Source organism: Centropristis striata, chromosome 1 (assembly GCF_030273125.1).
Source record: "Centropristis striata isolate RG_2023a ecotype Rhode Island chromosome 1, C.striata_1.0, whole genome shotgun sequence".
NCBI lineage: Eukaryota > Metazoa > Chordata > Actinopteri > Perciformes > Serranidae > Centropristis > Centropristis striata.
Window position 1 is genome coordinate 13,035,238 of NC_081517.1, and position 18,571 is coordinate 13,053,808.

General features: G+C 37.8%; 1 protein-coding gene across 1 annotated transcript; it reads right to left on the reverse strand.

Moving 5' to 3' along the window:
• Positions 1-7,573: 7,573 nt before the first annotated feature.
• LOC131978346 (homeobox protein OTX1 B-like) lies at positions 7,574-16,604 on the reverse strand. The gene is made up of 4 exons (XM_059342334.1): positions 16,111-16,604; positions 13,581-13,825; positions 12,676-12,827; positions 7,574-9,010 (listed from the first exon to the last, which is right to left on the reverse strand). The coding sequence occupies exons 2-4, from the start codon at positions 13,675-13,677 to the stop codon at positions 8,207-8,209; spliced, it is 1,053 nt and encodes a 350-aa protein (XP_059198317.1). The 5' UTR covers positions 13,678-13,825; positions 16,111-16,604; the 3' UTR covers positions 7,574-8,206.
• Between the last annotated feature and the right edge of the window lie 1,967 nt (positions 16,605-18,571).

Below are 18,571 nucleotides of genomic sequence, written 5' to 3' on the forward strand. Positions count from 1 at the left end.
TTTCCCGTCGCTGACAGCCCTGATAGGAATATTCATGTTGGAGGAGGAGGAGGTGGTGTGTGTGCGTGTGTGTGTGTGTGTGTCTCTAGATTGGCTTCTTAAACAGCCGAGGAGCCATTTTGTGCAGAAGGAGTCCCGGACATGTCAGGGCTGTTGACAGTCTGTGCTCGGGATTAGCGGGCCAGCGGCGAGGCGGTCCCTAATCCCTCACTGTATCGTAATCTATTTACCCGCCGTGCTAAAGGGATTTCCATATGAAACTATACACACAGAGATGCTGGAAGTGTTCAAAATCATAAATCATCATTTGGCTTTTTACCCACTTCTTCAGCCCGTTTGTGTTTTTTTTTCCTTTTTAACTTCTCTTAATGTACCACGGCTGTTGTGCTGGTTGGACTCTTGCTTGAGGACAGCCGAGGACACATAATAAACACCTGCACATCTAAAGTAACACAAATAAAACTACACAAACAAACTGTCATTTATGTTTTATGTCATGTTAAGATATAAAACTTATGTCATTTGTCTGAATTACCTAATGTTACGAAGAAAATGCTGTAGGTAAAGAAGGAAAAGAGAAGGATTTTTGTCACTTGTTCTTATTTAAATTGTAAATAATATATCTCATACTGGCAGAGCTGCTGAGTTATTTTGCTATGACTCTTGTTTGCTGTCTTCACGTTGGATAAACAACAGTAAAAAGACTCTATTAGACTTCTATTAGCTGTTTATTAAACTGAGTCTGATGGAGCCTCTTAATTCAAAGCTAGAATATGTCATTCATTTTAGTTAACCCTCCTGTTATGTTGCAGGTCAAATTGACCCATTTCAAAGTTGGGGATGAAACTTCTTCTGCTTGGTTTAATTAGTGTAATCAACATATACTATGAAAATGGTTGATATCTCATATTTGCAACTTATATTGCTAATCTCCTATTTCGTTTTTTTCTTGTTTTGTTATATCAGAATTTATTTTGAAAAGTAAAATACATTTAAAAAAAACTATGTCTAGTAAAACTATTGTATTTTATATGTAGATCTTTCCAATGTACATAAAAAAAGTTTAAACATGCATTTTTATGAAAAAACGAGTGAAGAGAAAACCATCACACTAAATATTTTGTGGTTTCTGCCACTTTTGGGTAATTAAACATGCCCGGGTCAAATTAACCCATAAACATTATTGCTGTTCCTGAGAAATGAACATAACAGAAGGGTCAAAATGCTTTTTTTTATGTCATCTGTTTGGGTTGTTAAATGTTCAGACCAGAATAAACACACTATGTGGTTGTGTAAATGATCTGAGTAGTAGCACTGAAAGCATGTCAGTCACACACTTGCTGTAATTTGTGCAGCATGTTAGCAGACAGAGGTAGCAGCACTCGTCTGTTATCAGAACACTTTCAGTTTGCTATAATCATCTTTTTGTCCTGTGTTTTTTCACATTATATCACATCTCTTGTGAGGTAACGCTGTTTTGCTCTGAAATAATAATCAGAACCCAATTTTAAAAAAGATAAAAAAAAAGATTGTTCAATTTATTAAATACATTTTGTCTGGAAACAGTCTCAATTTGTGTTATTCTGTATTTATTATTGTCGCTTTGAGTGCAGGAGTGCATTCACACTGGTAATTATTGCATAAATGCAGTGTAGTACCCGGACTGTTGAGTGTGTGGAACTTTGAACTGGTCACCGCCGTGTCTACGCAGCAGAAGAAAAGGACTTCTTTTTTTTTTTTTTTTACAAAACTTGTGAAAATGGACCAATCAGCCTAAATTTGTTTTGAATATTTATATTTGCAGTGATTCTAAATTGTTTTATATCATCATTGACTCTGACTCCTCACTCCTCTGGCCTGTAGTGGGCGCAACTCAATAAGTACTACAGTCACATAGCAGAGGCATTTCTTGCAATCATCTAAAACACATGATTTTCTGTGATTTCATGTCAATAAATGGATCAAAACCATGTTGAAATAACCAAAACATGATGCTGATGTGTAAAAAGTAATGTGACGATACTCTCAGCTCACAAGACGAGACACGATATTGGGTTCACGAGAACGAGACGAGACGAGATTTTAAGAAAACTACAATGACACAATAAATGACTGGACCAACAGACTTTTATTTAACCGAGTTGCACAGGCATTTTGAAATGTTTTATTATAACTCTTTACATGCATGATGTAAGCATGAACTTTTATTAAACTTCTTCTTCCACAAATTGAAACTAAAACTAACATTTATAAAAGAAAATTAAAAATTAAAAAAATCCCCCAGAGGGATTAATGAGACTCCAGAGGTGACGTATGGTTTTCTATCGTCGCATAATCGCTTAGCGACAGTTTCGACCGTTATCCGTGATCACAAACAGGAGGGATTAAACACGGGAGACGCAACTGTGGCCGCCGTTGCTAACTGCACAACATCAGCAGCTGATCAAAACAAAGCAGCATGGCTAATTATCATAAACATATCGATCTTTAATTAACCGTCATTGCTAACTGTGTACAGAGTGTCCGGTGCTTGTTGTAAACAAACAGAGATCACTAAGTGAACACCTCCAGCAGCAGCAGCACATACACACGTACTGCTAGAGAGCTAACTGTTAGCCTATTAGCAATTGGCAGACTCCAACTCTGCAACTGGGAGAGACTGCTGCAGGAAGACTGTGCCGATTCGATTCGTTCTTACTCTTCTTAACGAGCCGCTGTCTCCTGCGACTTCATCCTGGCTGCTTGCAGCTTGCTGTTTCTCCTCCTTCTCCTCCTCTTCTTCTTTTCATTTTACTGCCCCCACAGGTCACAAATAGAAGTTTGGATAACTCACAATTCTCACGAGACTGAATTTCAACGTGACGAGAAATATCGTCAAGTTTAATCTTGCGAGATCTCATGGCACAAGATCTCGTCACACCCCTAGTAAAAAGTCTGAATTCATGCTTTATCAGGTTTCTCTGCTAAAATTTTCCGAATGAAGTCCGGATGAATCCGAACTATGCTATGCAGGCCTAGATCAACACCTGGCTTAGATCTTTTCTAGTTTACCAAGAGAACACGTGTTTCTGTCTTTCTAGACACAATGAAGAGTTCAAAAGCAAACTTTCTTTTATGAAGTATTAATGCACTGACCCAACAGGTGAAGTCGACACGACCCTCTGGACTCCTGTCACAGTTCAGCTCCATCAGCGGGTCCACATGCAGTCCAGGAAGCCTCTTTGTTCCGTGCTGCCTCGTCCTGTGTGAATCATTGATTGTGAGGACAGGAGAGGCCGCGGCGCTGCTTCTTCAGGGGCACTCGAGAGGACACTTTGATGTCCTCTGAAGCGCTGCCTCGTCAGGAGAAGTGAGGTGATCCCCTGAGAAGACAAAGCGTTTCTGTCAGCGGCCTTCTGGAAAAGTAAGAAGCCAAAAAGCCGAGTCACTTTGTCACTACAAAGACGGGAATAAAGGTTCAGGCCCCCGGGGAGAGGCTGGCGGGATAATAAGACATCCAGAACAGCTGTTCGGTGAGGGGCGTCCTTTCTTTCAGAACAGGCAGAAGAGATTGCCTGAACATGGCCTAAAGATTAGTTTGTCCTAATGTGGTAAATCCCGGCTCGTGTTTGCACGAGGCAGCGGTGCACGCTGGTAAAGCCCAGCAGGATGCAGAGCGGGCAAACACACGTCCTGGACGCGGTGTTTACCCAAAAACTGTTTGTCCAGCTGCTGGAGGGACGTCGCGAGGAAGCGGACGGCTGTTAATTAAAATCGTGATTCGGTCCTTTTTTCCTTGGATCAAAAGAGTTGTACATTACTGTCGACACGGCCAAACAAACAGCGGGGATGCCAGTGTACATGTTTGCTAACCTGTGCGGTGGCGAGGAGGGGTTTGATTATTGACTCGCTGTTTGGACGTCCGCCGGGCGCCACAGATAACATTTAAACTGCCGTCATGCTCTGGGAGCCACAGCATGTTTTCTACAGCTAATAGTTTTGTAAAACAGTGCAAGTTAAAATCACTAAGCTGTGGATTTTCATTCACACTTTCAGGTGTAATCACATTCACAACCAGAGCATGAGATTAAACTTTTATGTGTTTTTAACAAATCATAGTTGAAAATGCAGGTCTTTTTTCTTTTTTTTTTTACAGACAATACATTTTATTTTGAAGGACAAAATCAGTGTGGAAAATAATTTTAAAACTCCACTATAAGTCTTTGTGGGGGGACATAAACAAGTTATTTTATAGCAGTGTAGTGACGAGATCTATTTTCAGACACTGAAAAATATATTTGGTTTACATGAGTAACTTAGCTTAGTGACTTATGTAAATGACAGTTGTCAGGGCCTCAAACCAATGGGCACTTGATCTCTATGAATCTAGACTCCAAAGTCTAACAACAGCAGAACCTTCACTGCTGAAGACAAAAAGCTTAAATTTAAATTTAAATTGAATTGTGGATTTGGAATGTATGGACACCCCTAAGACTTTAAATATTTTACTTGTTTTCAGGGCTGACGTGCATGAACGTGTGTGCACTTAAAGGTACCAGTTTGGGAGCTTGAAAATACAATCTACGATCCACACTGTCATGAAGCAGATGCTTTTGTCCAAAGCGATGTACATTTGAGAGATGCTTTATCATCCCCTTGTTTAAACATGTTTGTACTAGATTCTATGACATTGATGCTGGAACATGTAAACAACAATTATACATTATTTTATTTTTTAAATCACTTATGGTCTAATGTATAAGCATATTCCATAGACACAAATTCAAAAAGAAAAATCCTCCCTGTTTCAAAGTTTTTCTACTTAACTTTATGAGATAATTGCTGGAACATAGAACACAATAACTATAAATGATTATAACCAGTTATTTAGTGATATGTCTAATATATAATGTTAATTTGCTGTCCACATTTGTTTTTCTCTTTCTGTGTTTCTGAATTCATCATCTCTAATGTGGCTTTTTCTTGATGTTATTATGGAACTAAGTTACTTTAGCCAACTTTAATAAAGTTACTTTAAAAAATAAAAATATTGTATGCTACTCTGGAAAGCTAACCACTAAAGCACAAACCTACCAAGCCGGCACATATTTGCCACTTTAATCTCCAATGAAAAGAATTGTTTACTTCTGTTCATGGTATTATTGAGGAGAAGGGAAGCAATTTCACTAAGCTAACTGTCAGTTAGCAAGATTAGCAAGACAATGATTCTGCATAAATATAAACAAGCTAGGTCCCAAGTCTCAACAAATATCTGTAAAAACACAGAAATATCCCAATTTGCGGCCGCACTGGAGTCAGAGATGAAGTGAAAACTACCCCTCCTTCACCATGGATACTGGATGGAAAATATCCGGCTGCAGGTGCTGCCGCCTTGCGCTGGTGACGTCATTTGGAGCCAGAGTCTGCGCAGTAGTGACAAAGTAGCGCCGCGGCAACATCCTCCAGACCAATCAGAAGTCAGTAAGTCAGTATTAACGTCACAGCCCAGTTTTTCTTTCTTTCTTTTTTTTAATTTTTCACGTCAAATAACTAAATGAAACCAAACTGAATGGAGAAATGAACACTTGAACGAACATCAGCGACCTAAAATGGCAAAAAAATTAAATAATATATTTTTAATGTTTTTATGGTGCATTCAGGTGTACCTCGTAAACTCTAGATTGTTCTTTCAAAGAAAACTTCCTCTTCTCCTTCAATTGCTCAACTGTTATTTCACCATTCAGCTGGGAACAAAGTTCTTCTTTTAGTATTATTCATACTTTAAAAAAAAAAACTACACTAACCTTCTAATGATCTTTACCAATATAGAAGAGTTTTAAATCGTAAACTGAATCTAACTTTTTATTACAAGAATCGGGACATCCCTGAGAACTATGATATTTTACTCGTTTACAGCGTTGGCATGTGCATTAACATGTTTTATAAGAAACTTTTTTATTAATGTATGCATTGCATAATCATTTTCTTTCCTTACATGTTATTTGTGATATTGCATTAAGCTGAAATCGTTGGTTGCTGTCCACGTAGAGTGATCCAGATTAGTTACAATAGATAGCATTAACCCAGATTTAAAGAAATAATTTAGAGGTTAACCTTTATTCATATGGTGTTTAAACACTCTTAGGAATAATAATACAACACATCTTCTCATGGTGTTTCCATTCCATTGTTTCCCTTTAAGTACAAAAATAGAAACTTCCATGCATGCTTCATCAGGGTCACTGCAGGTTTCAACAAGTCAAATTTAAGACTTTTTAATACTTTTTTAAGAACATAATGAACACAATTTAAGACCCAATCCACATCCACACTGGCAAAAAAGTACAAAAGACATTGGAAGGAAAATGGAAGGCCCGGAATAACTGCAAACTATATGAATTTATTCACAGCTCAAATTGTGACCTTGCTGCACAAGTACTTAGTTCTTTTTTGTAGTTATGTTAAAGCATCCTCAAAAATCGATGGATTATGTATTTGTTTTAAATAAAATTAACTTTAATACATTTTTAAGACATTTAAAAAATGGTATTTAAGACATTTTATGAGATTTTAAGATTTTTTTTTACTTTTTAAGGCCTTATATTTAAATTATTGGATTTTTAAGACCCTGTGGATACCCTGTTTCGTGTTGGCATGGATGTTTAGCGATATATAACATATAACATAGGGAAAGTGGAGGGGGTCGTTACTCTTGAGGTAAAAGCAGAGGCCGCCTTGAAGTCTTTAAATACATCGTGAGGCGCACAAGAGATTTTTTCAGCAACATTAAAATCTTGTTTTAAGCATTTTTCGTCGTGTTTTGCTCAGACTGTTTGCTACAATCTACACCAACGATTTCAGATGCCACTGCTGTAAGAAAAAATTGGCCTCGCAAACAAAACAAATAAAGTTAAATACACGTAAAAAACTTAGGACAGCAGGGCATAAAAAAATTCTGCCTTTTTCAGAGCTTTTAAACGGAACAAAACTAGCCAGAGCAGTCCACAGGGGCTGAGGTGCAGTTTTATTATTTATTTTCCATGTGCAGCGTCAGGTCACAGCTTGACGATCAGAGGATTCAATCGAACAGAAGGAGTCGGAATAAAACAACAACTTTTCTCAAAGACAATCGGAACAAATGCCGTGTTGCCTTTGGACTCTCCATTCTTTCAGACATCAGCTGAAGTTTCTGTTGAAACTGGATTCCCAAATATTTACTTATGATTGTGGGCGATTTCATTTAAATAAATCTATTTTCTTTTGCAGTGAAACTTGATCATTTAACCCCTCGGCTGCCACTCAGACTCAGAGTCAGTTTGTTCTGGGAAGCTTCCAGGTGTGAACGACTCGGGGAAACTTCCCCATTTACATAAATGTTACAAACAACAATAATTTACTTTAAATCAAAGCTAAATTAATCACACACACATGACTGCTGCCTTTTGTTGTTCACGGCCAAAACGGCAGATCAATGCTGCTTCTAATAATCAATAATGATCAAAGTGTTAATGTGGCACAGTTTACACTTTGAACCAGTTAAACCAGTTCAGTTTGACTCAGTCGCTGTAGAAATGAAGGTTCTGTGCACCGCTCGTGTTTTTACAAGACTTTATTATAAAGACACGAATGTACATCTTTCAAATTTCAATGGAATACTGACATTGCGTGTCTAAATTTCACATTTTTTAAATTTTCTCTCCTCCGCAAAAGAACAAATAGCAAAAATCTTTCACCTTATAAACAAGTGCTGCGATTCAATTCTCCCAAATACAACACACCCCCCAGGCTGCACGGACAGGATCATCAGATACAAAATGAACATCAGCAACCTGAAAATCATAGCAGCATCGTGTTTATGAACAAAAGGAAAAGCCCACTCAACAGTCTAATTCATGATTTATTAATTTTTTTGTGTCATTTATTTGAAGAATAATCCGAGTCAAGTTGAAGTTAGTTTGTTGATCCCAGACTGCACAATTTCGCAGCTTCCACTGAAATTTTACTTTGAAAGGCCTTCACGAGTTGTAAGTGATTCAGTTTCTCTCGAGTTCTGGAGTAGAAAAATAATCCTGGACGAGTCGACGGATCTGATCGGACGCCGTCGCTTCAGTTCGCTCACAAATAAACTCTGAAAGTGTCTCTACGGTCAGTTCATCAAAAATAAAACCACCAACAACAGAAAGAATACTTCTTTGTAAGCAGAGAAGAAGAGGAGGGACGCGGGAGGTCACAGCACCTGGAAGCGCCACGACGCCTGGTCTTTGTAGTCCAAACAGTCGGAGGCGTTGAAGTTGAGTTTCCAGGCCGCCGCCGCCGCCGTCTGCTCTTTGTAATCCAGACACTCGGAGGAGTTGAAGGCGAGGCCGGGCGCGCTGTACGCCTGGTGGTGGTGCGGCGTGTGGTGGTGGTGGTGGTGCCCCGACGTCTGCCCGATGTGATGGTGCGGGTGGCCCGCCATGGAGCCGCCCGTCATGGGGCTGAGCTGGTGCGGGTGATGCGGGTGGTGGTGGGAGTGCATGGGCGCTAGGTACGAGCCGCACTCAACGCCACCAAAGTAAGAGCCTGACGCCGAGGCCGGGTAGCCCTGGCCGTACGCTGCCGCCGTCTGGCTGTAGGACACCGGGTAGGACGGCGTCCCGCCGCCACCGCCACCTGAGGACGACACGGAGCGCTGCATGCAGGAGGCGCTGGTGGGGGCCGCGGCGTCTGGCAACGTGACCGGCGCCGGGGCCGGAGAGATGGGCGCCGGGCTCCAGATGGAAGACACCGGTGCAGTGACGGAGGTAGACGTGCTGATCAGGCCGGGAGCGGCGAGGCCCGAGGACGCGGAGGAGACGGAGGAGGAGGACGAGGACGTGGAGGAGGACGTGGACGAGGAGCTGGACACCGCCGGCGGCGTGAACTGGCCGCTGCTCTCCGAGCCCGTGCTCTCTCTGGCCGGGGATGACTTCTTCTTCATGGGTTTGACCTTGGCGCTGTTGCTGCTCTGCTGCTGCTGCCGACACTTTGCCCGCCGGTTCTTGAACCAGACCTGAGGAGAGAGGTCACAGGGTCAACGTCACAGAAACCAAAAAACAAGCAAACAAGTTCGTTCTAACAGGATCCTACTGAGGAGCTGCAGCGCTGACCTTTGACCTTTACTGCTGGCTGCACTTCATCCACTGATGAAGAGTCGCTTAACCACCACATCAGCACTTACTTTTTTTTCTAGTGCAACGTTTTTGTGTCCAGTCACTTATAAAAGTTTTTGTGTTTGAACTTTTGTCCTCTGGATTTACTGCTACTGTAAATATAAAATATGACCAGGATTTACATATTTATATCTGTTAATTGTGTCTCTTTTTATTGTTATAATGTGTATATTTTCATTATAGTTATTGTATATTTTTTACTTGACCCTTATACACTCGTACCTGAGGAAATGAAAAACAACGGAAATCTTAAGTTTTGGGTTAATGAAGTGAAATTTACATTTTAAAAAATGACATGGTAAAATATTTATCTAACTAAATAAATTATTGACAATATTAGTAAAAGTGCAGCATGGTGAGTAAGAAAAATTACTAATTTATGTCAAATTTAATTTATGTATAAATAGATGTAAACAGGTGGTTTTTCAAAAATAAAATATGCATAAAAATGTGCAGACAAAATAACTTTAAAACTTTCGGTCTGCTTTAGATCTTTGAGTCAACTCCCAGTATTGAGTTTCAAGTTTTTGATCAGAACAACATGTTTATATGTTATTTATACATTTTTTGTAGAACATTAACACATCAGGGACAATAAAAGAAATAACTTCATGACTATGTGATGGCCTACTTTAAAATTAAATATTTATGTCAACAATTCAAAACAAAACTGACACAAAACACAGAAAACCTGCGTCAGAATTTTCCTCCTAACAAGCCAAAAACACACAATTGTAGTAAAAAGTAAATTTTTGTATTTCACTGTGAATTATAGATATATTTTTTAACGTTTTAAACTATATTGCTTCAAGGAAACTTGAGCTCTGAGTGCTGTTTGCCCTATATTAATTGCACCTTTTCTCTCATTTCTTTTTTTTTTTTTTTTACACTTTTTACCTAAATAAAGTGAAATGAAACAGGAGGTTGAGTTTAGTCTGAAAGTCAGAAACACAGAATTCTCATAAATTAAATATTGTCTTGATCATTTACATTGCTGAAAGGAAACATGAGCTCTGAATGCTTTCTGCTCCATATTTCTTCTACTTATTAACTCATTATTATGACTTTTTTACACTAATAACCTAAATAAACTCGAAGCAAACAGGATGTTTTAGTATTTACATGCACATTAACGACGACATGATGAGAAGTGAAATAACATTTTAGGAAAATTGGAAAATATTTTTAGTAAATCAGGGCTCGAACTTGCAGTGAAGCTTTTAGAGGTTTAAATAAAAATAAAATGCTTCACCAGAAAGTGTCCTGATGGTGATAACTGTCCTGTCAGAGGATCGGCAGGTAAAGCGTCCTGTCAGCAGCAGCAGAAAGCCAAGAGGCAGCAGCCATTACTGCAGAGAGCTGGACCTGAACACTGACTTGTCTCTACTCGATCAATAACAACAACAGTGGAGAGAATCAAGCAGAGGCCTGAGGTGGACACTCAGAGGCCATCATGCAGGTTTTAAACTTGTGTTTCAGCTCATTTACTAAATAAAGCTGCTCGTTCTCAGCTGAGAGGAAACCTGAGCTCTGAGAGCTGACTGCTCCACATTTACTGCTCTTCTTTGCTCATTTTTATTCCGTAAAACCTGAATTCACTCAACAGAAAAAGGACTTAATTCGATAAATGTCAGCAGGTTAAAGTTTGAGGAAACAGCTCTGAATTCTCACTAATTAGATTTAAATATTGCTGCAAGGAAACGTTTCTGCTCCAGATTTCCTGCACTTCTTTGCTTATTTTTATGCCAATTTTTTTAGAAAGATTTCAAACTTTTAACCTGAATAGACTCAATAGAAAGTTGGATGTTATTCATAATACCTCGGCACATTAAATGGAGAAGAAACACAGTGAGTTCTAAAAATTATTATTTTTTCAGTTTATAATGCTGCAAGGAAACCTGATCTCTGGAGGATTTCTGTTCCACATTTTTGTGCTAATTTCTATGCCAAACTTTCTAAATAAACTCAATGGAAAGTTTGTTATTATTCCATAATCCTCAATGGATTAAAGTCAGAGGAAACAACACTGAATTCCCACACATTACATATATTTTAAACATCTAAATTGCTTAAAGGAAACCTGAGCTCAATTTTATTTCAAACTGTGCTAGAATAGTTAAACATTTATGACATGAACAGACAAGTTGGAGCCTTACTCAAACAATAATTCAGACAAATTATATTTCTTAAAAGTTCACATTGCTACAAGGAAACTCAAGCTCCATCCCTTTGTTGCTCATTTTTTTTTTATCCACTTTTACATCAATAACCTGAATAGGCTCAATAGAAAGTTTATTATTCTATAAACTGTACTGAATTCTCACAAATAAGATTTATTTTTAAATGTTTATAGTGATGCAAGAAAACTTTCTGCTCCACATTTCTTGCACTAATTTTTATTTAAAACTGATTTTTATGCCAAACTTTGTAAGTAAGTAAGTAAGTAAGTAAGTAAGTAAGTAAGTAAGTAAGTAAGTAAGTAAGTAAAAGTAAATAAGTAAAGTTTATTTATATAGCACTTTTCACAAAGTGCTTTACAGAAGATAAAAAGAAAGAAATAAGATAGGGGAACTTAAGACAATTAAAACACAGTTAAAACACAATTAAGTGTGAGAAAAGTTTGACATTTTAAAGCTGAACAGACTGGATGCAAACAGGAGGAGAGTTGAAGCCTCAGCAGGTTAAAGTCAGAGGAAATAGAACTGAATTCTAGATAGATTTTTAAATGTTCACACTGCATCAAAGACACCTGAGCTCTAAATGATCTCTTCCACATTTCCTGCAACAGACTAAACAGACTCAATGCAAATTGGTTGTTACTCAATAAGCCTAGGAATATTAAAGATAGAAGGAAGAAAACTGTGAATTCTAGATATATTTTTGAACGTCTACATTGCTTATAGGAAACTTGAACTTATTAATTGCAACTTTTCTGTCATTTTTATGCCAATTTTTTTTTTCACTTTTAACCTGAATAAAGTTGATTCCAACAGGAGGTTGAGTTTAGCCTGAAAGCCAGAAGAAACACAGAATTCTCATTAATTAAATATAGTTTAAACTATATTTAATTGATGGGAATTATTTCATTTACATTGTGAGCTCTGAAAGCTTCCTGCCCCACAGTTCTTCTGCTTTTTAACTCATTTTTACGATTAACTTTATTTACACTAATAATCTAAATAAACTCGAAGCAAATGGGAAGTTATTCGATAAACCAAAGCAGATTAAAGTGAGAAAAACACACTAAAATCTCACAAATTATGTATAATTTTTAAATGTTTATAATGCTGCAAGGACGTTTCCTTGAGCTCTGGATGTTTTTCTGTTAGAGGAAAAACTTCATTTTTATGCCAAACTTTTTTCAAGAAAACCAAAATGAAGTCGACGCAGATGGAGTTTGGTTCCGAGGAAACTGCACTTAATTGTCCCAGATCAGAACAGACACCGGTTTAAAGTTTTATTTCTCTCTGAATGAAGCGTGTGACGCCGCAGCCGTGTCTCTGACCTGCACTCTGGACTCCGGCAGGTTGATCTTCAGCGCCACCTCCTCCCGCATGAAGATGTCCGGGTAGCGCGTCTTGGCGAACAGAGACTCCAGGATGTCCAGCTGCGTCCGGGTGAAGGTGGTCCGCTCTCGGCGCTGCTTCCGCGGGTTGCCTGGGAGGAGAATAATAATCATAATAATAATAATTAGTCACTCTGTCTGTAAAACTGTAAAACAACTCTTTAATATCCCTCAAAAAAGTTAGTTAGAACCTCGTCGCGCGCTCTGCCTAAAAACTGCGTCTTTCTGTGGATATTTTCACTTTTTAATTCGTGTCTTCACGTGTTTCAATGCTCGAAATGTTATTTTTACAGAAGAAAAAGCACATTTTCACCGCGCACCTCGAAGTCTTTTAATGGGTTTTCGGACTTCTAATTAAAATATTTCCACTTGCAGCGTTTTATCATCGAGACAGAAGAGAGGAAGAAACTTTACGGCGGCAAAATATAACAAATCATAACTTCATTGTGGCTTCAGAAGCACAAACTTATAATTAATGTTTAATAGGCTACTTAACAACATGCACAAACACAGGGTCACCGCCGCGCTTATTTTACAGCTTCTAAGCTCACCTAATGACTTGAAAATAGTTTATTTTTTTCACTTATGTTGGTTTTTAAATGACCAGACAACAGGTTGTAGTGAAAGATACACTTAAAAATATGTGTAGAAATATTGGGAATAATCGAGGTGAAAGTACTCTACAGTCACAATGATAAAATACAATTATAGAAATATGATAAATATGAAATATGTGATATAAACTCTGCATATTTGTTGTTAAAACCACAATGAATGATTTCCTCTGAGATTTTTATTCCTATGTGTGTTTGTTGGGACATGTTTGGTTCTGGTCTGGTCCGTACCCGGGTAGCCCACAGACGGGTGCAGCAGGTCCATGGCGGCTCCGCTCAGGCCCAGTCCGTTCATCCCGTACGGGGCCTGCTTGAGATAAGACATCATGCTCGGAGCGCGGAGGGGAGACCGGAGTCTGGACTCAGGGTCCCCGGGTAAAGCTGCTCAGTACCCGGATAAAGGAGCTCAGGTCCCGGTGTTTAGCTGCTCAGATCCCTGGTAAAGGTGCTCAGGTCCCTGGTGTTAGAGTCCGCTCCTGCGAGGTAAAGAAGCACGTAGACTGTGATACACAAATCATCATTTATTTTTATCAAAACCCTGTGTTTTAATTTCGCAATAAACTGAATTTAAACGGAGTCATATGAAGGAATAAAAAGTTTATATTCCAAACACAGGCCTGTAAAATCTGCATTAACAAACTTTCAGTCCGATTCAAACTTTTTAGCTTGTTATAATTATAATAACAACATCAATAATAATAATAATCATCATCATCATATAAATGCCTACAGAGGCCTGTCACATATAGGAACATATAAAGTTCCCTTTAACTAATAATTATAACCAGGTATTTGCTGTCTTTTATCTGTCTTGCTTCATTTTTTCTTGATGTTTTTATGGAACTAAATTACTGTTGTTACCTTAATAACGTTATTATATTAAAAATGGCTTATTTCTATGAGCTCTCACCTCCCCTGTGGTGTGCATGTCTTCTTCTTCTTTTTTTAAACAGTAAAACACAGTAAAACACTTTTGTAGTGTGAACATTGAACCTAAAAATGATTTTGCTGAATGAAGAAAAAGCTTTTATATTTTACGTTTCAGACGTTTAGAATAAAGTTTTTATTCCAGAAGGCCTCGGTAATTATAATGAAAAGACTGATATGAGGAAACTAAATATTGTGGAATTAAACTGGAACTGGAGAGATACTTTTTATTTGTGCAGAACAACATTTTACTCTTAACGTGAATAAAAAGACACCAAAGAAGCTGGAAGGGTCAATTTTGAGGGTGACACTGAAAACCAATGTGAGGAAATAAAACCTCCTGTAAATTTAATTTAGATGAAGAGACAGAGAAAACCCGAGTAGTTTGTAGAAATAAGTGAAGCTGTGAGCAGCTCGGTGATCTCACGGGACAAATTCTTATTGTAACGCAACAGTCAGAGCGTCAGTGATCACACAGGGAGACTGTTATCACCCAGATCTTCATTAGGCTTTAATTAATTCAATAGCTCACAATTAAATCGACCTGTTTAAATTACAGCCACTCGAGACTTTTCTCACCTCTGATATCAGCTGGAATGTCTAATGTTCTCATCTCATCTGATTTATTCTCACACACACTTTCATGTGGAATAATGCTGCAAGTAAATATATAGGCCAATTTCATTTTTTTTTTAACTTCTGGATTTTTTATTCAGTTGGCTTTTTATGTGTTGCATTTCGAATATATTTTTTAGACTGAAAGTATTTTTCTTAATATTATTGTGTTGATTTTAGGGCACTGTATCCATGTCTTTAATGTAAAATATGAAGGCTTTTTTATTTATTTCATACATCGAAATGCAATTATTTTCTCTATGGGAAGTAGCTGTAAAAATATTGCATTTTTTTCCGGCACGATAATATTGTTAAACCTTCAGTGTCACATGACAAATATGAATAGATGCTTAAAGATTATATTAAATTAAATAGACTAAATGTTGTTAAAGGCAAGGATTGACAAAAAAAAACATAATATACGAGCTAAAGAGAAAATCTGTGTCACAATTAATTGTCCTGCAACCCTATTTTCATGCAGAACTTCTCACATTAGCGTTAATAAAGTGCCTTAATTATTAACTGTTAGTGTAAGACAAGATAAGCATTTCCATAATCCAGCGGCTCCTTATAGTGCGTTTACCTGCTGAAAGGAGCCGCGGGCCTCCTGATAGTGCTCCGCTGAGGCGCATAAAAGCCTCACTTATTTCCATAAACCGCAGGAAGGAGCCGCAGATGTAAATGCGTCAAAACTGTGTGCAAATCAAGGCCATTACAATTTAGATTAGATCTACAGGGCGACAATTAGCAGAAAGGCTCTTATCAGCAGAGAGGACAGGACGGGCCCGAGGAAATAAGATAAAGTCACACACACACACACTTTATTTTAGTTTTACTCAGAAAAAGCTCATAATTAGTTTTATTCCTAAATGCCAGCCGGGATTTTGTTTTTTGTTTTCATTATTCCAGACTTAGAATAAAAAATGTATCTTTAATAACACATGCAAAGGGCCTACTTTATTTTTTATTCCTTCGTTCCTCCGTTTTAGGAAAATTATAATAAATAGCATGCTTTTGGGAGCTTTTAAATTACTTTAAATAAAAACAAGGAGTAAGTTAAATATCTTTGAAAACAACAAGAAGAAAAAAGTAGCCTACTCCTAAATAAGATTTCAGTAATGTCAGTACAGGTAAAAGCACCTGGTAGAAAACGTACTTAATCAGGAAAGAAGTACAGAAACAGGAGAAATAAAATAAAATAAAAGCAGGTGAGTCTCACCTTCTGGCTCCTCTTTCTTTTTCTTTTTTCTTTATCTTTTTAATCCGGTAAATGTCAAAGCAAAGAGATCCAGAGTCGTAAAAATATCCACATGAAGGAAAGTTTGTTTCAAAGCAGCTTCAGCAGCAGCTCCAGTTTCTGAACTACAAAACAAACATTTCACAGCAGAAAAAAATAAAACATATATGATGTATATATATTTATGACCGTGCTGTGTCCCGCTCCGGTGTTGACGGATGCAGATTGATGCTCGTCTCCGAGGCCCGCGCCTCTATGAGCCTCTATGTGCGCGACACGAACCAATCACAGCGCCCCGGAGCCGAGCCAACGGCCAATCAGCGAGCGAGCTCGGCGCCCAAACGCCCGCCCCCTTTTCGAACGGAACGCGCACCACGTGACGCGAGTTGAACGTTCAGTCTGGAGATAAAAGAGAGAAACGTTCCATTTACGCGCTAAATTTAATAACATTAACCACGTCGCTGGGTTAGAATATACAGTCATGGAAACAATTATTAGACCACCCGTTTTCTTCAATTTCTTGTTCATTTAAATGCCTGGTCCAACTAAAGGTACATTTGTTTCGACAATTACAAAGACAACAACAAAAATAGAGTTTAATTTAAGAGCTGATATCTAGACATTTGGTTTTCTTGATAATAATTTTGGTTATTATGAAGAAAACCATAGAAAATGTCTAGATTTTATAATTTCTTCCATGACTGTATGAATATTATTATAGCCTGTAAACCACTTTTCTTTATATTTGACATATGAAAAGCGGAGGCAAATGTCCTGCTTTGTTAGTAAAATTATGTTAGCTTAAATCAGTTGACACATTATAATTATTTTTATTTTTTTACTTTGTAGCCAATTAAACTGCTCCATCAGGCCAACAACACACAACAAAGTATTTTGTATTGAAACAAAACATTTCCAACTAAGGCTACAGTCACATATTTTATTGTTTTTACTTAAAATATTATAATATATTTATATGTATAATTTACATGTACAGATATTTGCCATATAAAAAATACCTTCTATGTGGATTTTTTCATTTTAGGATAATTATAATAAATAGCCTCCTTTTGGGAGCTTTTAAAATACTTCAAATAAAAACAAGGAGTAAGTTAAAATATCTTTATAAACAATGACAACCTCAACCAGCTGATTCAGGTCAGAAAAAAGAAATATTGTTGAAAAAGAAAAGTAGAAAACCACAACAAGCTGAAACATGAGCAGCAGCTGATTAAAGCATGACTTATTTGACTTAAATTACCTTTGATTCAACAGGCTGCACTTAAAGGATCAATACAGGACATTTTTATTTAAATTTGTATTTATTTGTAAGTCGTGTAAATTGTCTACGTTTCTGCAATATTAACATGCATAACAATAACAACAAATAAATAATTTAAGTGAATAAAAAGCTGAAATTCCACTCTGAAACATTAATTCAAATCACATGCAGGAACTTGTTGATAATTGTAAACTTGTGGTCGCCTAAAATATTACTGAAATCAAAGAAAAAACAAATGTGAGTTTGAGTTCAGGGGAAATGAATATTAACATGTTGCCTCATTTCCTCCGTGTGTCCTCATAAAGTGGCAACAAAGCCTCAAAGCGATTGATCACGAGTATCAAGATATCAGATGGACGGAGTCATTGTTGTTGGGAGGGTTTTTGGGATCTAATCCCAAATTGCAGGAGTATTTTCTTAATACTAAGCCCGTAAATCCAGGGATCAGGCAGCCTAAAGAGGTGTGTGTGTGTGTGTGTGTGTGTGTGTGTATGTGTGTGTGAGTGTGGTGTGGGGGTTAAGTTTGGAGAGGCTTCTCGTCTGTGTTGTTGGCGCTTATTAAAAGCATGATGCATAAAATCCCAGGTTGTCAGAAAGCATGCAGGAGCTCTCCGGCCAGGCTGCTGCACACTTAAAATAACACACACACACACACACACACACACGTACCATGCAAACACAGAACAGGGCGGAAGAGCCCTTTAAATCAGCTGACAGCAGTGAGTTTGTCTGGTGAGGATGAGACAGAAGAAAACACATGAAGCAGGAGAAATGAAACACACTTCTAGGGTCTGATACGACTCTAATGAGAAGACATCATTTATCTCTGCTGCAACTCTCAGGTAAGAAAACTTCATCTCTCTGCTGCTTATTGTTATTTTTATTTGTTATTTGTATCTATTTGTGGTCAAAATTATTTGCATGAGAGTTTTTTAAAGGGTCAAATTGTCTGCATTAGATTTACAGTATAGTAAAATAAAAATAAATGTGTCATGTCTAAGGTGGTGTAAGTTCAATGTAATTGCTTCCTCAAGGCTCTGTTGGGTTTTAATCCGCAGAAAAATGTTGCTGTGAGTGTTTGAAATAGTTTGTTCAGATCTTGGAGGTGATTTTTTGCTGATGATAAACTGTGTTAAAGTGCGCAGCTGCTTTGAAAAGACA

Coding starts and splice junctions, on each gene's coding strand:
- LOC131978346 (XM_059342334.1), bottom strand. CDS start 13,677: ATGATGTCTTATCTCAAGCAGGCCCCGTACGGGATGAACGGACTGGGC. Junction 12,828..13,580: donor CCCGTCTGTGGGCTACCCGG/GTACGGACCAGA, acceptor TTCTCCTCCCAG/GCAACCCGCGGAAGCAGCGC. Junction 9,011..12,675: donor TGCCGGAGTCCAGAGTGCAG/GTCAGAGACACG, acceptor CTCTCTCCTCAG/GTCTGGTTCAAGAACCGGCG.